Source organism: Malaclemys terrapin, chromosome 3 (genome assembly GCF_027887155.1).
Source record: "Malaclemys terrapin pileata isolate rMalTer1 chromosome 3, rMalTer1.hap1, whole genome shotgun sequence".
Taxonomy (NCBI): Eukaryota; Metazoa; Chordata; order Testudines; family Emydidae; genus Malaclemys; species Malaclemys terrapin.
Window position 1 is genome coordinate 105,970,620 of NC_071507.1, and position 24,616 is coordinate 105,995,235.

The 24,616-nt window shown below is 41.2% G+C and overlaps 1 protein-coding gene across 1 annotated transcript in view; it reads left to right on the top strand.

Annotated features, from left to right (window-relative positions):
• Positions 1-24,616, top strand: part of MAP3K5 (mitogen-activated protein kinase kinase kinase 5) — a 161,209-nt gene that overhangs the window by 97,280 nt on the left and 39,313 nt on the right. Inside the window, exons 9-12 of the mRNA XM_054023794.1 lie at positions 3,627-3,786; positions 4,607-4,760; positions 9,899-10,006; positions 17,295-17,344. Coding sequence (XP_053879769.1) covers positions 3,627-3,786; positions 4,607-4,760; positions 9,899-10,006; positions 17,295-17,344 — 472 coding nt within the window. The remainder of the gene's footprint in view (positions 1-3,626; positions 3,787-4,606; positions 4,761-9,898; positions 10,007-17,294; positions 17,345-24,616) is intronic.

Genomic DNA, 24,616 nt, shown 5'->3' on the forward strand with positions numbered 1-24,616 from the left:
GAAAATATGCCTTTTGTACACACATTGGTAAGCTTGTCCTTCACATAAAGAAAACATTGTCTTGAGTTTAAAAGTTTAGTAAGTGTAAAAGAACATGCACTTGAGTAAAGATGAAATCAAAATAATCCCTGCTGTGCATATAAGAGAAATGATGGAAATAGATAATGGCCCTGAGACTGAAATTCACAGGAATGCAATTATCCTTCATTATTAATTTTTTTGTTTACAGAAAATACATATCAATATTTAGGGTTACCATATTTCAGCGAGCAAAAAAGAGGACGGGAGAAGCCCCGCCCTAGCCCCGCCCCTGCCCCTCCCACTTCCCGCCCCCCCTGACCTCCCAACCCTCCCCCCGTTCCTTGTCCCCTGACTACCCCCTCCTGGGACCCCTGCCCCTAACTGCCCCCCAGGACTATCTAAGCCTCCCTGCCTCTTGTCCCCTGACTGCCCCAACCTTTATCCACACCCACACCCCCACCCCCAGACAGACCCCTGGGACTCCCACGCCCCATCCAACCACTCCCCACCCCCTGACAGCCCCCCCCAGAACTCCCAACCCATCTAAACCCCTCTGCTCCCTGTCCCGACTGCTCCGATCCCTCTCCCCACTCCTGCCCCCTGACAGCTCCCCCCCAGAACTCCCAACCCATCTAAACCCCTCTGCTCCCTGTCCCCTGACTGCTCCGATCCCTCTCCGCACTCCTGCCCCCTGACAGCCCCCCCCAGAACTCCCAACCCATCTAAACCCCTCTGCTCCCTGTCCCCTGACTGCTCCGATCCCTCTCCCCACTCCTGCCCCCTGACAGCTCCCCCCCAGAACTCCCAGCCCCCTACCCCCCCGCTCCTCGTCCCCTGACTGCCCCCTCCTGGGACCCCTGCTCCTAACTTCCCTCCAGAACCCCACCCCCTACCTAAGACTCCCTGTTCCTTGTCCCCCAACTGCCCCCTCCTAAGACCCCCCCCAACTGCCCACCAGGACCCTACCCCCTACCTGTACCCTGACTGCCCAAAACTTTCTCCACTCCCCCCAAAAAGCCCCCCCCCCCCCGTTTCTTGACTGCCCCCTCCAGAACCTCCCTGCCCCTTCTCCTGCCCCCCTTACCCTGCTGCTCAGAACAGGGTGTTGGGCTCTGTGCGAGCCGGACACGTGGCTAAGCTCCCCAGCACAACAAAACCCGGTCCCTGGCCCTGCACAACAAAACCCGGTCCCTGGCCCGGACCGGGTTGCAGGGGAGAGCTGCCCTTGTATCAGCACAAAGTGCTCTCGCTCCCGTTTTGCTACGCTGCATGGCAGTAACTGCTCCCAGTTGCAAAAGGGGAGGGCTGCACTTTGTGCTGAGACACTTGCTCAGAATGCAGGGCGGAGCTCCTCTCCAGCTGCTCCGGAGTCCAGCCCGGGACTTTCCTGCAGCCCTCCCAGCCGCTCCGGGGGAGGGGGGAAATCCCGGACATTGTGAGTGCTTTACAAATTCCCCCCGGACGCTATTTTTAGCACAAAAAGGAGGACATGTCTGGGTAAATCCGGACGAATGGTAACCCTACAATATTACACTGCCATATTTAAGAGCATCACTAAAAGAGAGCACATTATTCTAGTTTGACTGAGGCAAAAGTGTTAGTACATTCATAAGCTTTCAGCATGTCCTAAACATAGATAAATTGGAGGACCTTGAAGGAGATCATTTTTTCCCTTTTCTGTGCTGCTGGGACAGTCCATAGTTTGGGGCCTGGGACCCATGTGGAGCTAATATAGGGCCTGTTTAGATACTCCATACAAGAAAATGTCCCATTTTAATCAGTTTTCTTGCACAATGAATACTGAGTTAGACCCACAGGATGAAATCAAGAATTTGTCGTATTGTAAGCTCTTTGGGATGGGGCTGTGTGTGTGTGTACAGTACCTGTCACAATGGGGCCTAGATTCCTGATTAGGGCTTTGAGGTGCTACTGTAATAGAAATGAATAATAGTGGCAAACCGTATACCAGACCTCTGTACATTACAACATTAATAGAACTGACATAAAAATATCATGTTCCTCTGACGTAACGGAGGCCCCAAGCTGTATTACAAAGAAAGGTTACAAAATCTATTGTTAATAGAAATATTTTCATTTTAGGGAAAAAAATGTTTAATTCAAAAAGAAAACAGGTAGTTTCTGGTTTGGATTTAAACATTATTCTGCACTACTCAAACATGGCAACATCTTGTTAGTAAGAGAGTTCAAAATCCTAAAGACAGACAGATACAATGAGTGAAAATGAGTGCATTTTTTTAAAATGTAAAAATTTTTATATTGTCTAGCATCAGCGATATGCAAAAAGGAAACAGCATAAGAAACGTAAATTAGATTGACCGTAATGTTTGCAGTTTAATAATATAGGTCTCGACAGGAGTATCGCAGGAAGCAGAAACAAAGTTATTTGGCGAGCTATGTAGTGGAGTTGAAGAGAGGACAAATTTCACTATAGTTGCAGGATTTCCACCGGAAACATTGAGTCTTTGGAGCAAGGACAGAGAAAGAAGATATGGGTGGGAGAGCAAGGGCTGGAGGACTGGTATAATAGCTCGAGTGTTGGAAAAAGGGAGGGAGCAATTGTAGTGGGGAAAGGTGGTCTTAACACAGACAATGGAGTTAGAAGCTTTGTCTTCACTAGGAAAAAAAGGTGTGTCCTCACCAAGTGTTTTGCTGAAACGTAGTAACTAACAGGAGGTAAAATCCAAGTGACAACAAGGCAATTTGCAGTTTTTGCATGAGTTAATAGGTCCAGGTAAACCCAAGGCTCTCCCACAATCTCTAGTGTTTGCAGAAGGGGGCACATAAATACTAATGATGTCTTTTCTTGGGGTAGGACTCACTGCCAAACAAAAGATGCTCACTGCAGGAAGAACCCCACTGGATCATCTCTGCACCCTGCATGGGACCTTGTCTATAAAGGTAAGTTTGGGGCTTTAAACTTGAGGCCTGTAACTCAAAAAAACATAATAGGTGCAGTTTTTAGCACCTGTTAAGTTTTTAAAGTTACATTATGTATTTTAAGGCCCCAAATTTACCTTTACAGATGAGGTCCATGCAGGGACATAGACAATCCAGCTGTGGCTTTGTCCCTACAGTGATGTCCTGATGTTACTTTCCTGAAGGGCCGATAGGAAGGGAAAAAGAGGTACCTTTAGTACTCATGAAGCTTTGAAGGGTTTAAAAACAATATGGTACATGTAATTTCCATCTGAATAATCACAGTGGAAAGTCTAAATTGCTTTTAATAAAGCTCCTTTTAATGATTTCTTTGTTTTACAGATATTTTTTATCAGAGTGTAGCCTTACTGTTTAGTAATTTTCCTTTAGTGCTCAAAGGAGCTTGGTCTCTGTGGGTATGTTTCGAGTGTGGGGGGAAGGGGGGAGAGAGTAGTTTGTTTTATTGTTTTTCTGTTAATGCCCTTCATTATCAATTTGCTATCCCAAAATGGAAATCTACATAATGTTTAGAGCTTCATTTTATGTATTTGTATTCCCTGACAGTACAGTAACTTGAGCAGTGAAAAAGTTACAAATCAGAGAATTGTTAACCTCTATATTGGCCTGCAAAACCACCTTACCATTAAATTGTATTCTTATCACTACAGGGGTAAAGATCAGTAGCCTGCTTGGTAAAAAGGGGAATTTGGAGAAGCTGCAGAGTTATTGGGAAGTCGGATTTTTCTTGGGCGCCAGTGTACTGGCCAATGACCACCTAAGAGTGATCCAGGCTTCAGAAAAGCTATTTAAGCTAAAGACACCGGCATGGTAAGGGAATGTATATGATATGATATTTTGAAAACCTCTGTATGTTAAAAAAGTGTAAGATCAGGTCAATGTGTAATTTGTTTTGTTTTCCTTCACATATTTAAAACCACTTGGTATAAAATAGGCCAACAACAGTCAAATTGTAAAGGCAAACAGGAGCTGGTCAAGAATGGATGTTCAGAGAATTTAAATCTTATTGTTAGAGGAGAGAAATACGTACGTAATGCAAATTAAATCAAGGAATTTCAAGAGTTGAGACAGCTGCAAGATCTAATAATGCTTCCAACTCCCTGGAGAGACTTCTTCCTACAGCTGATAACCCCCCCCCCCCCCCCCAAACTCCCTCAATGACTAATTTCTTGAATTATCATGGTGTCAGAACAGTAATATTGTACTCAAATTTATCTCAGAGAAATCCTTTCTGTGGTTACTAACACATTTAGTTAAGTGGTGTCTTGACCCTGTACAAGTGAACAGAGGGAGGTAAGGTTCACCTTTTCATCTTCCTTCCCTTTATGTCCTTGTTCAGGGCCCAGACACGTTATGGTCCGTTAGCTCAGAGAGCACAGTGACTACTTAGGGCTAGCACACTGCTAGTTCCAGCCTGTCCCAAGAGTGGGGAAGGGGTGGAGCTATGCAACACATTCTAATCCCCACCGCACCACCCAGCATAGCTGCCCAGGTGCAGACAGAAGGAGGTACTGCACCTGGCTGTCTTGGCATCTTGATGTTGAATTTTTAAAGTCTGATTAAAGATACAAAAATGATTATTTGCAAACTGTATTAAATTTACTGCCTGTATGTGCTTTGCCGTTTGTAGGTACCTCAAGTCTATTGTAGAAACTATTTTGATATATCAGCATTTTAAGAAATTGAATCCAGAACAACATGTTGCCAAACAGGAACTTGTGGACTTTTGGATGGACTTCCTAGTTGAAGCCACAAAGACAGATGTGTCTGTAGTTAGATTTCCAGTAAGTGTGCTTTTTATTAACTGTCTCACTTCTAATTGTATTCATTTCCTTTTTGTCACATAGCATTGTTAATAAAAATATCACTTGTTCAGAACTTTTCAGGCAATAAACCATGCTCCCAGAAGAAATATATTTGATCTGCGTAGCGCAGTGGTTTTAGTTGATTAAATTCTGTGACAATGGGGTTGCTTGGTCTGTTTTATAGGAAATCAGCAAGGGAAAAGCCAGTGTAGAATTTTATAATTTAGGCTATCTATAATGTTCCAATCAGTGCCAAACGACAACAGATTAATTAAATTACACATTGAGGAAAGGAGTTTTTCTTTCTCTGTCTTATCAGTTGTTAGCAACACATTGTTAGGCTTAGCATATCTGACTCACAATTTATTTCACTTAATGATGTCCACTTGTGCACTGTTTTAGGGACCATAAGTGAGCCTAGACAGTCAGTACCATACTGTTTATAGTATTAGACAGTAATCCACAACCACGCTACATTACATGCATTCAGTTATTTCCTAGAAAAATAATTATGAACCCTGCTAGTAATATATTGCTAAATTGCTTTATGCTGAATGGCTACTTTATGCCCAGCTAGAGGATGCAGGATATATGCAATAAAAAGACCCTCACTACCACTGTTTCCTGTATGCTATGTATCAAGGAAAACTTGTATTTTAGACACTTTGATGTGGTCGCTTTTGGCAAATACTGCTCTTTTATTATTTTTAAATGGCAACCAATGTTGTTACCCAAATTCCTGAGAAGTGCAAATTGTCTGTTTTGTACAGCTCTGCATGCAGCTGGGGATTGGACACAATGTGTAGGTGGTACAATCAATCCCAGGGAAAACTGCACTTTGTAATGCTCAAGAACAACTGCTCCAGACAGCAAGTAGTGACAAAGGCAGGCTCTGCAGGGAATCCTGTTCTGTCTTTTTTCTGCAAGGAAGGGTTGTGACATGGCCAGGTTTGAGTGAGTTAAAGCAAGAAAATATGCAAATTACTCTTGGCTTCATAACGGACACCCAGGGGAAACCACATCCCTTTCTTATTCTTACTTATCACATGACATAATGAAACATTGAAAACAGGATCTGCCTTCCAGAACTGTCTCCGCCAAACACTCTTATTTTCTTTAAATTAAAATTGAGAAGATCTGGTCAATAACACAATGCAGCCAAAGGTGAAATGCTGTACCCATACTTGTTCATGTGACTATACTACTGTCACCCAGTAACAGGCCTCTTCTCACTTACAGTCTGAAAAATGTATATGTACAAGCAAAACAGATTGTGCATTGCATACTCTGGAGAAAGGGCAACAAAAGAGGAGAAATGGAAAGGCACTATAGAATTTTTTGTCAAAGGTTTATAAATAAATGGTATTTATAAAAAAAAATTGAAACTCATTTGTAACTGCTTCTGTGTAACAATCTTCAGCGCAGATTGCCAATAGGGTCTGGATCTAGGAACTTCAGTACCAATGCACCAGCCTCTACCAATTGAACATACAAACTAACTCCACAACTGGCAGCTGCAGAAAGCTGTTATCCTCTGACTAGACACTGGAGGAAGACATGACACACTTTACAAGAATGTTACATATGTAGAAAAATACAGATACTAAAATTCTGCTGCACGCATTTCTTTACAAACTTAAGGCCCAATTCTGAGATGCTGAAGGCAAGTTTTTTATAGGTATTCAGGTGCCTAAAGATGCAGACAGGTGCCTAGTGGAATTTTCAAAAGCACCTAACTTCCATCTGTAGGCGTCGACATACCTTTAAAATCTGGCCCTGAGCTATTCTTGTCACATAGCCAACTCATCTGTGGGCGGTAAGGCCTAGTGGTTGAAATGAGAGTTCAGCCTATTGGTTAGAGCTGGGTATAGGGTGGTCAGAGTCCAAGAATGAGCCGAGGGTCAGTGCCGGAGAGACAGAAGCCAAATGTGAGAGCTGGAGGGTCAACGAGAGTCATAAGCCAGAGGCAGAGCCAGGGAATCGAAGCCAGAAATCAGAAGCTGGAGGGGAACAGGGGCTGGATCAGGCAGGGACTGGAACAAGGGCAGGTGGAGGGGTTGAGCAGCCACTGATGTGCTGTGGGGGCTAAGCTTATTAGCAGAGCTGCTAAACCAGCAGCCAGTCAGGGGTTGTGACCACTCTGTCTGCTCCATCTGGGTTCATTGGTTGCCTAGCAGCAGTTAGTCTGGGAGCAGACCAGGAGCTGGTCCTAGTTGCTCTGGCCCCTGCTAGTTAGCTGGCAGCTGTGGAGTGCCACCAACTACTATTGACACCTGTAGAAGTATATGGAGTGTAGATCTTGAACCATTGGGAATTTCCAATAATTTCTATTTGGGTGGTTTTAAAATAATTTTAAGCAACTAAGAGAATTCTTAATGGTCTCCAAGACCTGGACATGAGAGGGTTAATCTGACCCTGACCTTCTATAGCTCTGCCCCAGAGTTTGTGAATGTTGAGTTGAAGGTAGTGGCTTTTATCTCTGCTTCTCCAGTCTAATCACACAGAGCCCTGCGATATCACTTTGTTGCAGACACAGCTTACAAATTTTGGAAATCAATAAGTTTAGTATTTATTTACAAAAGCAGTTTAAAAATTCTTCTTTAAAAGTAAAGCATAGAAATCATTTGCAAAAAACACAATACATTGATAAATGCTGATTTTAAAGTATGTGGGAAGGGGGTTTGGAGGCAGGTGTTTTAGGTACAAGAATTAATTTATGCTGTTCTCTAACTTGATTTCCTTTCTATTTAAATAAATATCTTGACATATTTTGACAGTTTTTTGGGGGGAAATATTTTATAATATCAATTCAGAATAAATGGAAGTGCAGTAACCTTTTCCCCAATTAAATACAAACATTTACAGGCTGAAACAGAAAACCTTACATGCAGTAAATATAGACTTAAAGGCTTTTGGAGTTTTTTTTCTTGAAATAAGATTTAAATATAAAATACTATAAAAAGACAATAATATCAGTCTTTACCAAATGTCTAAAAATGCTAAACTGTGCTGACTTTTTCCTTTAAGGGTCTGAAGTAAGATGGGTAGGGCCCTATCAAATTCATGGTCCATTTTGGTCAATTACATGGTCATAGGATTTTTAAAAAAGTAAATTTCATGATTTCAGATATTTAAATCTGAAATTTCACAGTGTTGTAACTGTAGGGGTCCTGACCAACTCTGAAGGCAGCAGCAGATGTAAGGGTAGCAAGGTACGGTATTGCCACCCTGACTTTTGCGCTGCTGCTGGTGGGGTGCTGCTTTCAGAGCTGGGTGCCTGGCCAGCAGTCGCTGCTGTCCGGCCATCTGGCTCTGAAGGCAGCACAGAAGTAAGGGTGGCAATACTGTGACCCTCCTACAATAACCTTGCGACACCCCCACAACCCTCTTTTGGATCTGGATCCCCATTTTGAGAAACGCTGGTCTCCATGAAATCTGTATAGTATAGGGTAAAAGTATTCAAAAGACCAGATTTAATAGAATCATAGACGATTAGGGTTCAAAGAGACCTCAGGAGGTCATGTAGTCCAACCCCCTACTCAAAGCAGGACCAACCCCAACTAAATCATCCCAGCCAGGGCGTTGTCAAACTGGACCTTAAAAACCTTTAAGGAGGTTTCATGGGGTAGACCAGATTTCATGGTCTCAGATGTGTATTTCATGGCTGTGAATTTGGTAGGGCCCTAAAGATGGGCCGTCAGCTACTTTTGTCTAAGCATTTTTGATGTAGTATAGCACAACAGTATACTAGGTGACCTAGGTTAGATCAAATCTTGCTGTACTGAATTCCATCTCCTCTGGATTAATCTTCCAAATTTTGCTCTCTCATATCCCAAGAATTGTTCTGCAATCTGTTGTTGTCAGCATGTGGCCCCTGGGATGCTGTTAGCTCCAATGGAACCATTCCCTCCTGTCCAGTTCTATAGTTACTGCTCACAATGGTCTGACTTAAAAGCAATTCAGTCTAGCTCCAGAGTGAAGAACTTTCTGCTTTCTCTCTGATGAGCTTTCCAACTGCTCCTTTCCCAACCCAAACTTCAAACAAAGGCACAAGCTGACCAATGCCATGCACTGCTACAGACTAGGGACCGAATGGCTAGGCAGTTCTGCAGAAAAGGACCTAGGGGTTACGATGGACGAGAAGCTGGATATGAGTCGACAGTGTGCCCTTGTTTCCAAGAAGGCAAACGGCATTTCGGGCAGTATAAGTAGGTGCATTGCCAGCAGATCGAGGGACGTGATCATTCCCCTCTATTTGACATTAGTGAGGCCTCATCTAGAGTACTGTGTCCAGTTTTGGGCCCCACACTACAAGAAGGATGTGGAAAAATTGGAGAGTCCAGCGGATGGCAACAAACATTATTAGGGGGCTGGAGCACATGACTTATGAGAAGAGGCTGAGGGAACTGGGATTGTTTAGTCTGCAGAAGAGAAGAATGAGGAGGATTTGATAGCTGCTTCCAACTACCTGAAGGGGGGTTCCAAAGAGGATGGAGCTCGGCTGTTCTCAGTGGTGGCAGATGACAGAACAAGGAATAATGGTCTTAAGTTGCAGTGTGGGAGGTTTAGGTTGGATATTAGGGGGAAAAAAATCACTAGGAGGGTGGTGAAGCTCTGGAATGAGTTACCTAGGGAGGTGGTGGAATCTCCTTCCTTAGAGGTTTTTAAGGTCAGGCTTGACAAAGTCCTGGCTGGGATGATTTAGTTGGGAATTGGTCCTGCTTCGAGCGGGAGGTTGGACTGGATGATCTCCTGAGGTCCCTTCCAACCCTGATATTCTATGATTCTATGATCCTCAAACTGCCTGCACTGGGTCCAAAAACCTACCATGTTATAGCGGTTGCTCAACACCTGGCAGTAGGCAATGAAGGTACTCAGAACCTTGTTGAATCAGGAGTACCATGTGATCATGTCTGTAGTGGAAAATGGCGTATTATAGAAAAACTAAATTTAAACTAGAATTTCAGACTGTAGGCTAGTGTGATCATTTTAAAGTTTTATCTTTTCCCCTTGTGATTCCTAATGTGTTAGGACTTTAGACATGTTTTCAGTTGATCACAATGCTTTTTACATTTCATAAACCCTTTAATGAGTTTTAATTCCCTCCCCCCACCAAGGTTTTAATATTAGAACCAACAAAAATTTACCAGCCTTCATATCTGTCCATCAATAGCGAGGCGGAGGAGAAGACCATATCTATCTGGCACGTGCTACCTGATGACAAGGTAAACCACTGCACTTGTTTTAGGATGAGAAATGTAAATAATGAATTGTACCTTATGGTCTCTGAATCGTGTAAATGACATAAATCCTGTAACTAAAGACTTCTTACAGTTGACTACACAAAACTTATTTGTGGTATATAAGAAATATCTTTATTTACATATAATGTTGGGCATTGCTTATTTTGCAGACAGTGTTTCATGGTTAAGTATTTTTCCATTATATCTTTTATGATTTAAAAAAATGTTAAATTTATAATCTCATTTCAGAAGGCTTGATTTAAGTGTATAGTGTACAAAGATTCAGTAGCACATTACTGAAAGTTTGGCTTTTAAAATATATGTACAACACACCAGTAACATTGTAATATAAATCTATTTCTAAATGGAACTTTCCTCTGTTTTTTCCCTCTGGTGTTATCCAAATCCATGTTATAGTTTTGAAATGTGCTTAAAAGAATTAGAACTTTTGAAATATGGGTTCTTTTAAATGAGACCGTTTCACCAGGATGGCTTACCTGTGTCATCTGTGAGTACTGAACCCTCAGTAATGCACTAAGAGTATCAAAAATGCCCCTAGCTAGCACTCACTGGTTTATATTGTAGCCTGGTGTAGACACTGTAAATATGATGGCAGAGGAAATAAAGATCATTGTTTTGAATAGTTGTGCAGGAAGTCAGGAACTTAGAGGAAATTGATCAAAGAAAATAGATGTTTAGGAGACGGAGAAGCTGAGAAAACATGCTTAAAGATATGGAAACTTGGAAGCTGATATTTGGGATATTTGGAAGGAGAGTGAGTCTGAAGGAGCTTTGGAGACAGCTTTGAAGTGAGGTGTAGATGGAGGAATTACTGCATCCAGGGATACTTGGAAGGAAACAGTAGAGTGGTGTGGGTTGGGGCAGCCTGAAAGTTTTGGAAGCAGGAAGAAAGAAAGGAGCCTGGGAGATGTGGAAGAGGGGAGAGAAGAAGAAGGCATAGGGAATGAGTGGGTTCAGGGAGATGTGGAACCAGAATAATGTTACAGATGGTTTCTCAGCTCCCAAGAACCAGAACAGTCATTATTATTTCTTTTCTGATGACTTTTCTTCAGTTGCAGGGAACGGTTGAGGGGAATTGTTTCCTGGAATCAGTCTGTCATGTGCCTTTTACACTTACAATAGAAATATTTCTGACATGCGCCTTTTTCGCTATTTTCTATTTCTATTCCTCCTTCTTTGTACAATGTATGTGGAACACAATGAGCAATAGCACTTGGGCTTTTTCTTGGGGAAAATGGACCGTGGGGAAAAGCATGTAGGTAATGGCAGTAATAGGACACTCGGAAGACAAATTGAAATTCAGTCTAAACTGTGTCCAGATCAATGAATTCCTGTTTATATGTGGTCAGCTTTGATCAGAATCATTCATGATGGTCTCAGACTATCAAACAAACATACATAAATACATTGCCTTAGCTGCTGGACACAAACCAAAATATATTTGCCACACATAGTAAATAATGCCATATGTTGGTGCTGCAGAGGAAACCCTGATACCATAGAACATCTGCTCTGGAAGAGTACTATAGGGTATTTCATATTTGGAATGATCTCACTACCCATAAATGCATGATTTTTAATAATTCAGTCCCAAACAATCCACTTCTCTCTGTTTGGTGGCTTATCTCTCATACCATAAATATAAAGCATGATTATTATTCTGAACTCTCCAAATCCCCTCATCCTTGCTCAAATATTCTGTAGTGTATTAATAACTGAACGTGCATCATTCATTACTGGACAAAATTTCTTCATAGCTGTTTGGTCAACATTCCTTAATTTCTCTAGATATCTTTTTAAACTTTCATGAACCTCAGTCTCTCTCTCTCCCCTCCTGTACTCTGTCAGAATGAAAACAACGAGGAGTCCTTGTGGCACCTTAGAGACTAACAAATTTATTTGCTCATAAGCTTTTGTGTCAACCTGAAGCAAATACTCACCAGCAACTACACACCACGCAACAGAAACACTATCCCAGGAATCAATCCCTGCAACAAACCACGTTGCCAACTCTGTCCGCATATTTATTCAAGGGACACCATCATAGGACCTAACCACATCAGCCACACCATCAGGGGCTTGTTCACCTGCACATCTACCAATGTGATGTATGCCATAATGTACCTGCAAAGCCCCTCTGCCATGTCCATTGGACAAACCAGACAGTCTCTGCGCAAATGAATAAATGGACACAAATCAGACATCAAGAATTGTACCATTAAAAAACCAGTAGGAGAGCACTTCAACCTGCCTGGACACTCAATAACAGACTTAAAAGTGGCAATTCTTCAACAAAAAACTTCAAAAACAGACTTCAACGAGAAACTGCAGAACTGGAATTAATTTGCAAACTTGACACCATCAAATTAGGCCTGAATAAAGACTGGGAGTGGCTGGGTCACTACAAAAATTTAATTTTCCCTCTGTTGATACTTGTACCTTCCTATCAACTGTTGGGAATAGGTCACATCTACCTTGATTGAATTGGCCTCTTAGCACTACAAAAGTAATTTTCCATCTGTTGATATTCACCCCTTCCTGTCAACTATTGGAAATGGGCCACATCCACCCTAATTGAATTGGCCTCGTTAGCACTGACCCCCCCACATCCGGTAAGACAACTCCTATCTTTTCATGTTCTGTATATTTATATCTGCCTATTGTATTTTCCACTCCATGCACCTGATGAAATGGGTTCTAGCTCACGAAAGCTTATGCCCAAATAAATTTGTTAGTCTCTAAGTTGCCACAAGGACTCCTCATAGTTTTTGCTGATACAGACTAACACGGCTACTCCTCTGAAATCTGTCAGAATATTAATTCATGTCATTATAGATCAAAATATGGGCTCCTTACTCCCATCAGTGAGCAATTAATTAGATTCACTGCAGTCAGTGGAACTGCCTATAAATATTTCAAGACAAAAATCTAAGATAAGTGAAGACTGAGAGTATGCATCAGCAACTTAAAGATAAATAACATTGCAAGGATGTTGTAATTTTCCCATGACTAAGCATTACAAACCCAGGAAATTCAGAATGAAGGCTATATTTAAAAGAAATTCAGTCATGTTAGGAATGGAAATGTACAAGTAGGGTGCACAAACAACCTTAACTCTACCCTATAGTGACATCATAATAACCAATAGATTATGATTAAGGAACAGTGTGTAGTGTTTTGGCCACAGATAAAAATGAAACTGATTTTTAAAGGTTTTTCCCTATATATGAGAAATTTGAAGAATCTGTGTGATTCCATTATTGATATTATTTGGGACAAGGAAGACTAACACATGCTCAATTTCTTAAAGGACCCAGGCTTTAATTAATTTTTTAAGTCATGAGTTAATAGATTTACTGGTAAATTCTCAGAAAATTCATTCTATACTCAAATAATAAGTGTGTAAGTTTAAGGAGTGTATTGTTTATTTTTCAGACATAAGAGGTTTAATATTTGCTTTAAATGTGAAATGAAACTCAACTTCTCAATTTGCGACTGATGACTACATAACAAGAAAGGGTCTCACAATCTGGCCTAGTATAAAAAAATTGCCCTCTTCCTTTTCCAGAGCCATTTTCCAATGAGTATTTTTCTACTTAACTCAGTTTTAATTAAACGATGAAACTTGTGAAACTTAAACAAATTAATGGAAAAGTTCTTATAAAAGTCAGTTGGTGGATCTGCTTTGTTTCTGCTATAAGCACATATACCATTCCACTATAGTTCCCTGAATGCAGCAATTTGTTTTCTGATAGGACTGTGGCACTTCTCTAAAACCTATTTGTCAGTAGGAAATGCAGTAGCCAAGCTGCCTTGGTTTCATGTGGGCTTCCGAAACCAATTTGTGATTTTTGTACTAACCGAAGAACAGATGCTGGAGTTGGATAGCACCCTGATATATTTACTCAGGTTGTTTAGAAGTTGGCAGAATCATGAGCAACACAGCTTTTCTGTAATTCAGCAGCCTAAGAAAATTATGTAGTAAATGTATGAATCTGCGAGAGATTACTCTTTCATAAACTATAAAGCTATAACATATGACTTGGGATTCTCATGCTTTTTTAATCCCTTCACCCTTCCTAAATGTTTATTTTGGAGTGTTCACGGGTAAAAATGGGGTGAGGACCCATAGCTGGAAGGCATTCAGGGGAAATTGGGAGGTGGATGTGGGGAGAGGGGCAGCTGAGGTTGCTGAGATACTCCCCACTATTGCTGGGGGATAGGGATAGCAGAGGTTAAGGTGGTGCTCTTTCCTCATATAGGGGAGCCAGGAGACCTACTGTGGCAAGAATCCCCATCCCTTTGCTCTGTTCCCTCCTGTAGGCAAAGAAAATGCCCATGTTGTCTCTTTGCGAACTAGCCTGGGAGGGGTGCAATATTAAACGGCAAAGGCTAATTTAGAAAACTAGAACAATCTAAAATTAGCATGGCACACATTCAGTGGATTTAATCTGGCCAACTGCTAGGTCTCAAAACGTAATGGTAAATGGGGAATCATCACTGAACGGGTGTGTTTCCGGTGGGGTCCCGCAGGGATCGGTTGTTGGCCCTTTTTATTAATGACTTGGAAGAAAACATAAAATCATCACTAATAAAGTTTTCAGATGACACCGACTGGGGGAGTGGCAAATAATAAAAAGGAGAGGTCACTGATACAGAGTGATCTCGATGACTTGGTAAGCTGAGCTCCAGCAAATAATATGTGTATTAATAAGGCCAAATGTAAATGTATACATCTAGAAACAAAGAATGTAGGCTATACTAATGTGCGGGGGGACGACTCTTATCCTGGGAAGCAGTGCCTCTGAAAAAGATTTGGGTTTTGTAGTGGATAATCAGTTGCACATGACCTTCCAGTCTTAGGCTAGGTCTACACTACCCACCTGAATCTGCGGGTAGAAATTGACCTCTCGGGGATCGATTAATCGCGTCCCTATGGGACGCGACAATCAATCCCCGAATCGACGCTCTTACTCCACCAGCGGAGATGGAAATAAGCGCCGTCGACGGGAAGCTGGAGAGGTCGATTTTGCCGCCGTCCCTACAGCGGGGTAAGTCGGCTGCGATACGTCGAACTTGCGTATCTTAAATCGAAACACCCCCCCCCCCCCCCCCCGTAGTGAAGACCTGCCCTAACACTATGGTCAAAAGGGCTTATGCAATCAGTGGATGCATAAGCACGGAAATCTCATGTAGGAGTAGAGAGGTTATTTTACCTCTGTATTTGGCACTGGTTTGACCATTGCTAGAATAATGTGTCCAGTTTTGGTGTCCACAATTCAAGAAGGATGTTGATAAATTGAAGAGGGCTCAGAGAAGAGCCGGCAGAATGACTAAAGGATTGGAAAACATGCCTTGTAGTGATAGGTTCAAGAAACTCAATACATTTAGCTAAACAAAAAGAAGGTGAGGAGGTGACTTAATTACTGTCTGAGTACCTTCATGAGGAACAAATATTTAATAATGGGTTCTTTAGTCTAGCATATAACACAATCCAATGGCTGGAAGTTGAAACCAGACAAATTCAGACTGGAAATAAGGTGTATATTTTTAACAGTGAGAGTGACTAACCATTGGAAGGATTTAGCAAGGGTCATGGTGGACTCTCCCATCACTGACTATTTTTAAATTCAGATCAGATCTTTTTTCTGAAAGCTATGCACTAGGAATTATTTTGGGGAAATTATATGACCTGTGTTATAGAGGAGGTCAGACAGATGGTCCCTTCTGGAATTTATGAACAGATAGCCAGCCAGAAGGCAGGGGATCTTGAGCAGAAGGTCAGTATAAACAAAGTATTTCAGGTATCTCTTAAAAGTTTAAAGCCTTAGAATTCAGCTAAGAATCTCTTAATTACTTTAAGAACAAGGAGTACTTGTGGCACCTTAGAGAGTAACAAATTTATTTGAGCATAAGCTTTCGTGGGCTAAAACCCACTTCATACAGTATTTTCCACCGCATGCATCTGATGAAGTGTTTTTTAGCCCACGAAAGCTTATGCTCAAATAAATTTGTTAGTCTCTAAGGTACTACAAGGACTCCTCGTTCTTTTTTCTGTTACAGACTAACATGGCTACCACTCTGAAATAAATTACTTTAAATGCTCCATTCTGCAGTGTGAGCTGAGCCTGCGTTTAGGAGTAATTTGTAGCACAAATGGCATTGTATCAAGCAAGGCTGACCATATTTGAATATCCTCCTTCCTCATTATTCAAATCAAACATTGCCTTCTCAAGGTTTGTCAAATCACTCAGTACCTTTCCGTGATACTGAGACACTTCTATTCCTTCTACTTTGAGCATTCATTTTTAGCTGTTAAACTAGGTCTGAGCAGAAAAGCTTTGGCGACTTGTATGCATTTCATAAACTGCCAAAATAATCTATTATGGAAAATTTGTATGAACATTTATATAGAAGTAACACCTAACAGCTTTAGTCCCATTGTGTGGCAATGTGCTAGGTAATAAATGAATCCCTGTGATACAGTTTGCCCAATAACTCATTTAATATGAGGGCATTCCCACATCATTCATGGCTAGCTAGAATTTGCTACTTTACAACTGCAGGTTAGTTTTAAATGGACTTTTAAAAATATTTGAGGTTTGATGTGGGGCTAAAGAAAATACAATTGTGTGTATTTGGTACATTATATTATGGTATTTTATATTAACATAGCCGCCTGTAATAAAATGTGAACAGAAAAGAAAGAAGGATTAAGAAGATATGGAGGAGCGGGAAATTGATTTGGCAAAAGAAAGGTGTCCTAGATTATCAAGTATTGTAGGCTCAGTCTCCTTTACAATTCACTGTACAAAATGCAGCAACTCTGGCAATGTGTCTTCCTGCTTTATTTCTTGCTATTCTTGACAGGTGTCATAAGCTGTTCAGCTACATGTCTCGTTTGTCTTTGAGAATTCATTTGGTTGTGACTGTGGTTGGCACCAAGGCTTCACTCTAAATCTTGTCTCTCATCAAGAAATGTTTCTTGGCTTTATTGTTCTAGTTACTAAAATGCTCTGCAGAGCAGTATTTCTATTCGGCAAAGGTTGTTCAAAGATGCTGTTGGCATTATGTTAAGATGCCACAAAGAATAATTGCTACAGTGTAAAATGCTAATGTTTTGAGTAACATTCCTAAATCTTTCAGCCTCTTCAGTTACAGGGTAAAAGATAATGCATGTTGGAGCTTTTATATTAAGGGAAACTTTTATCATCATGTTTTATCTTTACACTTTTTCTGTATGTTACAGAAAGGTATTCATGAGTGGAACTTCAGTGCTGCTTCTATTAGGGGAGTAAGGTAAGCTTCCTTTATTTCATGATCTTAAACAAACCAAGGTAACTGGGTGAGTGGTCTGCTGGGATAGTGCAATGACTTGGATGGAGCGTTGGGGACAAAACTTAAGAGAGTTTTGCATCTGCCTGAGACATGGGGATTTCCAACATAACAGAAGCCCTGAAATGTCTCCTTGTGGTTCTAAAATGGCCACCTGCAATGGCTATCAAACAAAAACAAAATTAAAAAAAAATAAAATTGCTAATTTAAAAAAATATTATTTTGCTGACTAAAATAGTTCCATAATTCACATTTAAGTGAAGTTATAAGTAGAATTAAAATAATTGGTTACTTTTAATGTATTATTATTATTATTATTATTATTTATTTATTTGCATTACCATAACACCTAGGAGCGCCTGTCATGCACCAGGACCGCATTGTACTAGGCTCTGTATAAACATGTAACAAAAAAGATGGTCCCTGCCCAAAAGACCTTACAGTTAAAGTATAAGACAAGGGATAACAGGTGGATGCAGACAGGGAGAGCAGAAGGAAACAATGAAACTGTGATAGGCTATGGTCTCTACACAGCAGCTGCCTGTGTGTTAAATTCTTTTGTAGGCATCATGGCAGAATAGAGTTTTGAAGAAGGTTTGAAGGAGGGCAATGCAGTAGCATTGTGAATGTTTATGGGGAGCTCCTCCCAAGCGTGAGGGGCAGCATGGGAGAAAGCACAAAGAAGCTTCTTTGAAAATTTACCAAGTGGGCAGTGGAGGCTGGTATCCTTAGCTGATTGGAGGCAGGAGTCAACATCTCCATAACGAATGAGAGATCATAGACCATGAAGGCCTTGCAAGTGAAGACAAGCAGCTTATATTTGATGCGAAAGAGAAGGTGAAACAGTGGAAGGATGCAAAAAGAGGGGTGCCAAGGTCAAAGCAATGGGCTAGGATAGTGATCTTTGCATTTTGAGTGGATATCAGTGGAGCAAGATTGCATATGATGTCATGTGTCAAGGCCGGAGAGAAGGATAGTAATCAAAATGCAAGATAATAAGACTGGATGAGAGTTTAGCTGTAAGGATGGAAAGGAAAGGTCATATCTTAAAGATGTTAGGCAGAAAGAATCAGAAAGATTTAGCCAACTTGGAGGTGAGGATCTAGAGAGAGGGCTGAGTCTAAAGATGATGCCCAAGTGATAGATGTCAAGCCCCTTTCATGGCATCCAAAAATAACTAGTTACATTGAAAACTTAAGCCATTAAGATGTATAATTTCTTTATGTTGTGATTTTAAAAATAAATTGTTATCCTATATTATTTTTAAAAGATTGTTTTACTGATATTTACGACTAAAAAAATTTAAATGTATCTGGTCATAACAAGAAACCAGGTAAACTCTGTTGCCCCTGAAATGTAAAAGGCCTAGTTCTCATTTGCACTAAGGACTCTTTATTCAACTTTAGATCTTCGCTTCCCCATGGCCCTGGCATGCCCACGTTTTTCTTCAGCACTCTTCCTTAAAAGGGGAGCGGGAAATGGCTGGCACAGAAACCAGCTCTGCCACTTTTGTTGGGTTTACTTCAGCAAAAAGCTCCCTTCTGTATGTGGGATTCTCCAATGGTCATTCATGTCCAGATTGTGCCCCCTCGGCGTCACTGAACTGCTGCAGAATCTGGCCATAGAGTGTACTCGTGTGCATGAAGTTAAACACGGGCAGAACTATTTGAAGGATCCAGGTTTTAATGTATACATGTTAATATCTAGGAAAGTACCACTGTACTGCTTTAGATCACTTCCTTATTTTTGTCTTATTTTCTTCTTGTGGTTACACATACCATGTCACATCTCATTTTAATATTTTTAACAGTATTTTTTAAAAAAGAAAATCAAATTATCCAACCAGTCCTCTATTCTAAAAATGACACAAAAATTGTCTTATGTCTCTAATAAATTCCTACACAGGTGGACCATTTTTGCCTTTCCACCATCTAATAACTCTTTTAGCTATCAACAGACACAGCGAATTGGTTTATTTTAGGGAAAAAACTGCAACAATGCATGTGGTTCGGTTTGGTTTCAGTTTTTCTAACAATACATTTTCGAGCATTTGTAAACTTTTTGCCAAATGGTGGTGGCAGTTTTTTGGCACTGCTAAAACATGTATTAGTGTTTACTAATGTTGTCTATATGCCTCCAGTTCTGTTGTTATCATTTAAGACCAATCTTATTTGGCCAGATGTCCAAGAAAGTCTGGAAATTTTTAAACTGTCTCAGTAGAGCTAAGGTCCATTTCTGCCTTGGCTCTGACAGAACTCAGACAATCTTTGATGGCTTGGCTTCGGGGCAGTTGGGCAAAGTTGATGTTTATAGATTCATAGATTCATAGATTATAGGACTGGAAGGGACCTCGAGAGGTCATCGAGTCCAGTCCCCTGCCCGCATGGCAGGACCAAATACTGCCCAGACCATCCCTAATAGACATTTATCATTTATTTAATTACAAAGCTAAATAAATGTGTACGCACAACTCATATAAATGTATCTGTATATAATCATAATAAGTGCTGGAACTAGGGATGCTGGGGGTGTGGCAGCACCCCCTGACTTGAAATGATTTCCATTATATACAAGGTTAACAGTTTGGTTTGATGGCTTTCAGCACACCCACTATACAAATTGTTCCAGCACCTATGATAATCGGATCGTCTCCCTCTCCTTTCAGTTGTTGCTAATCTTGTTAGATGAGAAGCTCTTTGAGTCAGGGGCCATATTTGTGGCACAGCTAGCACAAAGGGGCTCTGTTCCTGATCCCAACTTCTTTTGTCTCCTTTGAAAATTCTACCCTGGAAATATAATCCCTTATAGCTCTCTAGGAAAGGGGGATTACCAGCTTTAGCAGTGAAGGCCAGGGTGCTCTGTAGTCCTCAAAGGGCCAGAGATCCCAGATTTAAAAGGTCACATCATTTTTCTGTATAGACCTCAATAACTATTTATTAGTGTTACACAACCAGCACTTTAGCAGGAGTACTGAGGACGTACCTAGTACTAAAGCATGACTAATGTTTCTGGTAAACATCTAGGGAAATGACTGAGGAGACACTTGCTTTGTGTGTTCCCCAGCAGCCAACATAATCAGCCTCTTGTTCTTATGAGGTAATAGAGTTCATCCCTTAAAAATTGAGAAGGAATAAAAAAAGATGTATATAACTTTGTAAACATGGTGCTGAATCACACCCTGTACCTTTCGTAATTGGTTTTGCTTGAGCATAAACTCAGTTAGTGGGTTGTGCACTAATAAATTACTCAGCCTGTATCTCTCTCTCACTCACACACACACACACACACACACACACACACCCTACCTACCTACCTACCTGAATTGGGCCAGAAAGTACATTCAGTCATCAAAATTCTTTAAAATGTGGCTAGCTTCTCTGTGCACTTTGGTTGGTCCAATAAAAGACATTACCTTATCCAGCTTGTCTCTCTATGCATGTTGTGTCAGTTATGCCAGTTATCCAAAGAAGTGCTTTTCTGCATGTGGCACACAGCTGCATTTTAAATAGCTGAGGTCAGTGTAAGCTATAAGAACAAATGCAATCCAATAAATGCTTAACATTTACAATAAAAAAAAATAACAGCTTCTATTTTATGCAGTAAAGATGAGCCCAAGTCACTGAGTGCTCGATTATGTCTTGGGCACAGTCCTGAGCAGCTGGGAGTAGACCCACGAGGCAGTGTGCCTTTGAGAGACCACACTGAGGCACAATTCCTTCCTCATTTCCCCCTGGCTCTAGGTAGGAGAGGGGGATAATTTGCTGCTGCCTTAACCTGACTCAGACTTTGGATATATATCTGAATCGGAACACTCCCAAATTATAAGGGTGTCTGGATTTCTATTTTGGTTCTGCCTAACATAGATGCAGGCCCATAGGACAGATGCTAGGTAACTGATGAGCATGGCATGAGAACCTGAATGGAAACAAAGTAATGACGCTCATAGGTGCTGGAACTAGGGGTGCTGGGGGTGCTACAGCACCCCCTGGCTTGAAATAGTTTCCGTCATATACAGGGGTTACAGTTTGGTTCAGTGGTTATCAGCACCCCCACTATACAAATTGTTCCAGCGCCCCAATGAAGCTTGTTCTCAGGCTACTTCATGATGGGATGACCGCCACAGTCCTCTGTAATGGGTTGGAGACGGACCCATTCACCATCTATACCGGTGTTGTAGGTCTGTGTTATTGCCCTAACCCTTCTTTCCATCTATTTTGCATTAATCTTGATTCTTATTCGTGACTGCTTTTCTTCTGGAATTGGGATTGAGTATCGCATGGACGGCCAGCTCTTCAACCTCTGTAGTGTCTTCATTGTACAATTAAAGTAACCAGGACTGTTATTACCAACATTCAGTATGCTGATGACTGTGCTATTCTCATGCACACCGAGGCTGACTTGTAATCCACCCTAGATCTCTTCTCAGGCGCCTATCATAGCTGAGACTTTCCCTCAACATTGGGAAGACTAAGGTGCTCTACCGGCCTGTCCCAGCACAAGTTGGCCCCCTTCTCCCACAAATTGTCATCAGTGGTGAACCTTGAAAATGTTGAGCCAGTACCTTTACCTTGGAGACTGAATATAGGATCCATTGTGCCAGCGTATCCTTCGGAAAGTAGCTCCGTCATGTCTTTATTGACAGAGATCTGCAGATGAAAACTAAGATCCTTCTCTACAGTGCAGTAGTCATCCCAACTCTTCTTTATGAGTGCAAGACATGGGTGACATACCGAAGCCATCTTAAGTGTCTGAAGTAGTTTGAACTGTGCTGTCTTAGGAATATTTTCGATATCAGATGGGAAGACTGTCATGCCAATGACAGTGTTCTCTCTGCAGCCATCATCACCAGTGTTGAGGTGAAGATTATGAAACATCAACTTTGCTGGGCTGGTCATTGTGTGCGGATGGCTGATACTCGTCTTCCAAAGCAACTCCTCTTTTCTCAACTTAGTCATGGTGGTAGGACCTGCAGGGGACAGAGGAAATGCTACAAGGATACCCTGAGAGTATATCTTAAGAAGGAAGGCATTGACCCCACAAATTGGGAAGAGCTGGCTGGCAATAGACTGCAATGGCGTCCATCATATATCAAGCCTCAGTCCGTTTTGAAGAGAATTGCCTTGCTCAAGAGTCTGAGAAATGGCAGGGGAGGAAGGAAAGGTAGAGCATTCCAGTCAGCAGTTGTGCTCTCTCCAGGCAACCACCTGTCACATGTGAAAATACCAGTAGAGCACGAATGGGACTTCTCAGTCATCTTAAGTCTCATCAATGATTTTTCCATGTATCTTGGGATAACGGCAGCCGACGGACCAGGTTACCAAGCCACCATCTCTCCTTCCGGAGCAGGGAGCTAAGTCCAGGGAATCCCAGCATTTCCAAAATTCCAGTGAAATCAGTAAAAAATGAATAATGGCTTTTGTAAAACTTGGGAATTTTGGAGGTAAAATGGGTAAAAACTGAAAACGAAGGGCCCTTACTTATTGTTAAAGAAATTTCACATTTGTTTGTTCTGGTTCAGACCCAGCTCTTGTTTTTACTGATTAAGTTGCTTTGTACTTGGCATCCTATCAATAGAATTTTTAAAAAAATTATAGTATTCGAAGTTTTCACTCTTAGCAAATAAGTAAAATCTATTCACTTGAAATTTCTTCTCCACAGTTTCTGCGTAATCTACTGATTAACTGCTCTATATGCTATCTCATAAAGAACTATTAATAAGCAACTGTCATGGTGCCTGATCGTGCATCCCCTGTGCATTGATTTCAGTGGGAGTGTTGGGTGCACACAGGATTTAGGTACAGGGCCATAGTAAATGTGCTTGCATGTTTTGTGAGGTAATATCTTTTATTGGACCTCACCTATCTAGTCTCTCTCATATCCCGGGGCCAGCATGGCTACGGCAACACTGCAAACTTGAATGTTTTCTCAGTTTTGCAACTGAGCTCACACATAATTTAAAAACACCCCATATTTATTAACAAAGACATTAATATTTCTAAATATGCCACCCTTGTAGGTGCACCACCCCACCCTAACCCTCCTGTCTACCCACACACAAATGGGAAGAGAAGGTTCACTAGTGACCTACACACTGGCTTCTCTGCAGTCTGCAAGAAATTCATTTCACCTATGTAAAGGCCAAGTAAAATGGTGTTATACAGTTGAATGGACGGGTGTTGGGATGATGAAACCCATACACCAACCTAAGGGTATGACATGAGGCTACAGTGCAGCCTTCTCCTTGTGGTGCTACTTCAGCATGTAGAGTGGGGTTGAGGCTCTAGCTCCTCTGCATTGTTGGGGATCCCAAATGCTCCACCCCACTGCAGCTCTCTGTGGCAACCTATGAACAGCTATTGCAGAGACATTTTCTACCATTCACAAGAGGTGCAGAGGACCCGCTGCTCAACTCTCCTCTGCAGCCTGAGAATTCCAAATGGGGGCTTACTGTGGAGTGGGGGGGAAGTATTGCACTAGTCATGTGTACCTGGGTGAATGTCTGTGAAAGCCTGAGACCAGGATTTTCTGTGCTTACTAAGTAGATCACATTTATAATCAGATTTACTCAAAGTAACAGTTTCTCTACAGATCTTCAAGAAATCAAGGCTGAATGAATAGAAGGTTATTGAACCCTTTAATCAGACACTTTTTAAATGTTTCGCACTAACAGGTTGACTCGGATATTTGACTTTGTTAGATTTTGTGTTTTATGAAGCATCTCTCTTATATTAAGTGACCATATGGAAACAGTGCATCAGATTAAAAAAAAGTGTTACTATCATCATTTCATTCTTAATACAAAGGAAAAACATCTGAGCCTGTAACTACTGATGTTTCATTTTTTATCTGTACAGGGGAAAGATTCCCAAATAATTTCTAAATTATTTTAGTTACCGTGCTCTAAGGAAATGTAGTTTATGGTGTAAAGCAATTAATATCCATAAAAGCTAAGTGAAGTTCAGGAAGAAAACTTGAAAGAGAATCTTCGAAAATATCTATACATCCCTAAGCAGATCATCTTTATCCCTCCAGCAGGACAGTTAAAACAACCTTAACATCATCAAAAAGAATATACACACAGACAAACATTCTGATTTATAAAATCATCTCTCCTTCTACTAAGTAGCTTTTGTAAAATGCACATTATTCAAAGAGAATATTTAAAATCCCAAGTTACCCTCACATCTAAAAGTGACAATGAGGGCTACTACTAGATTAGGAGGAGTTGTATGAATC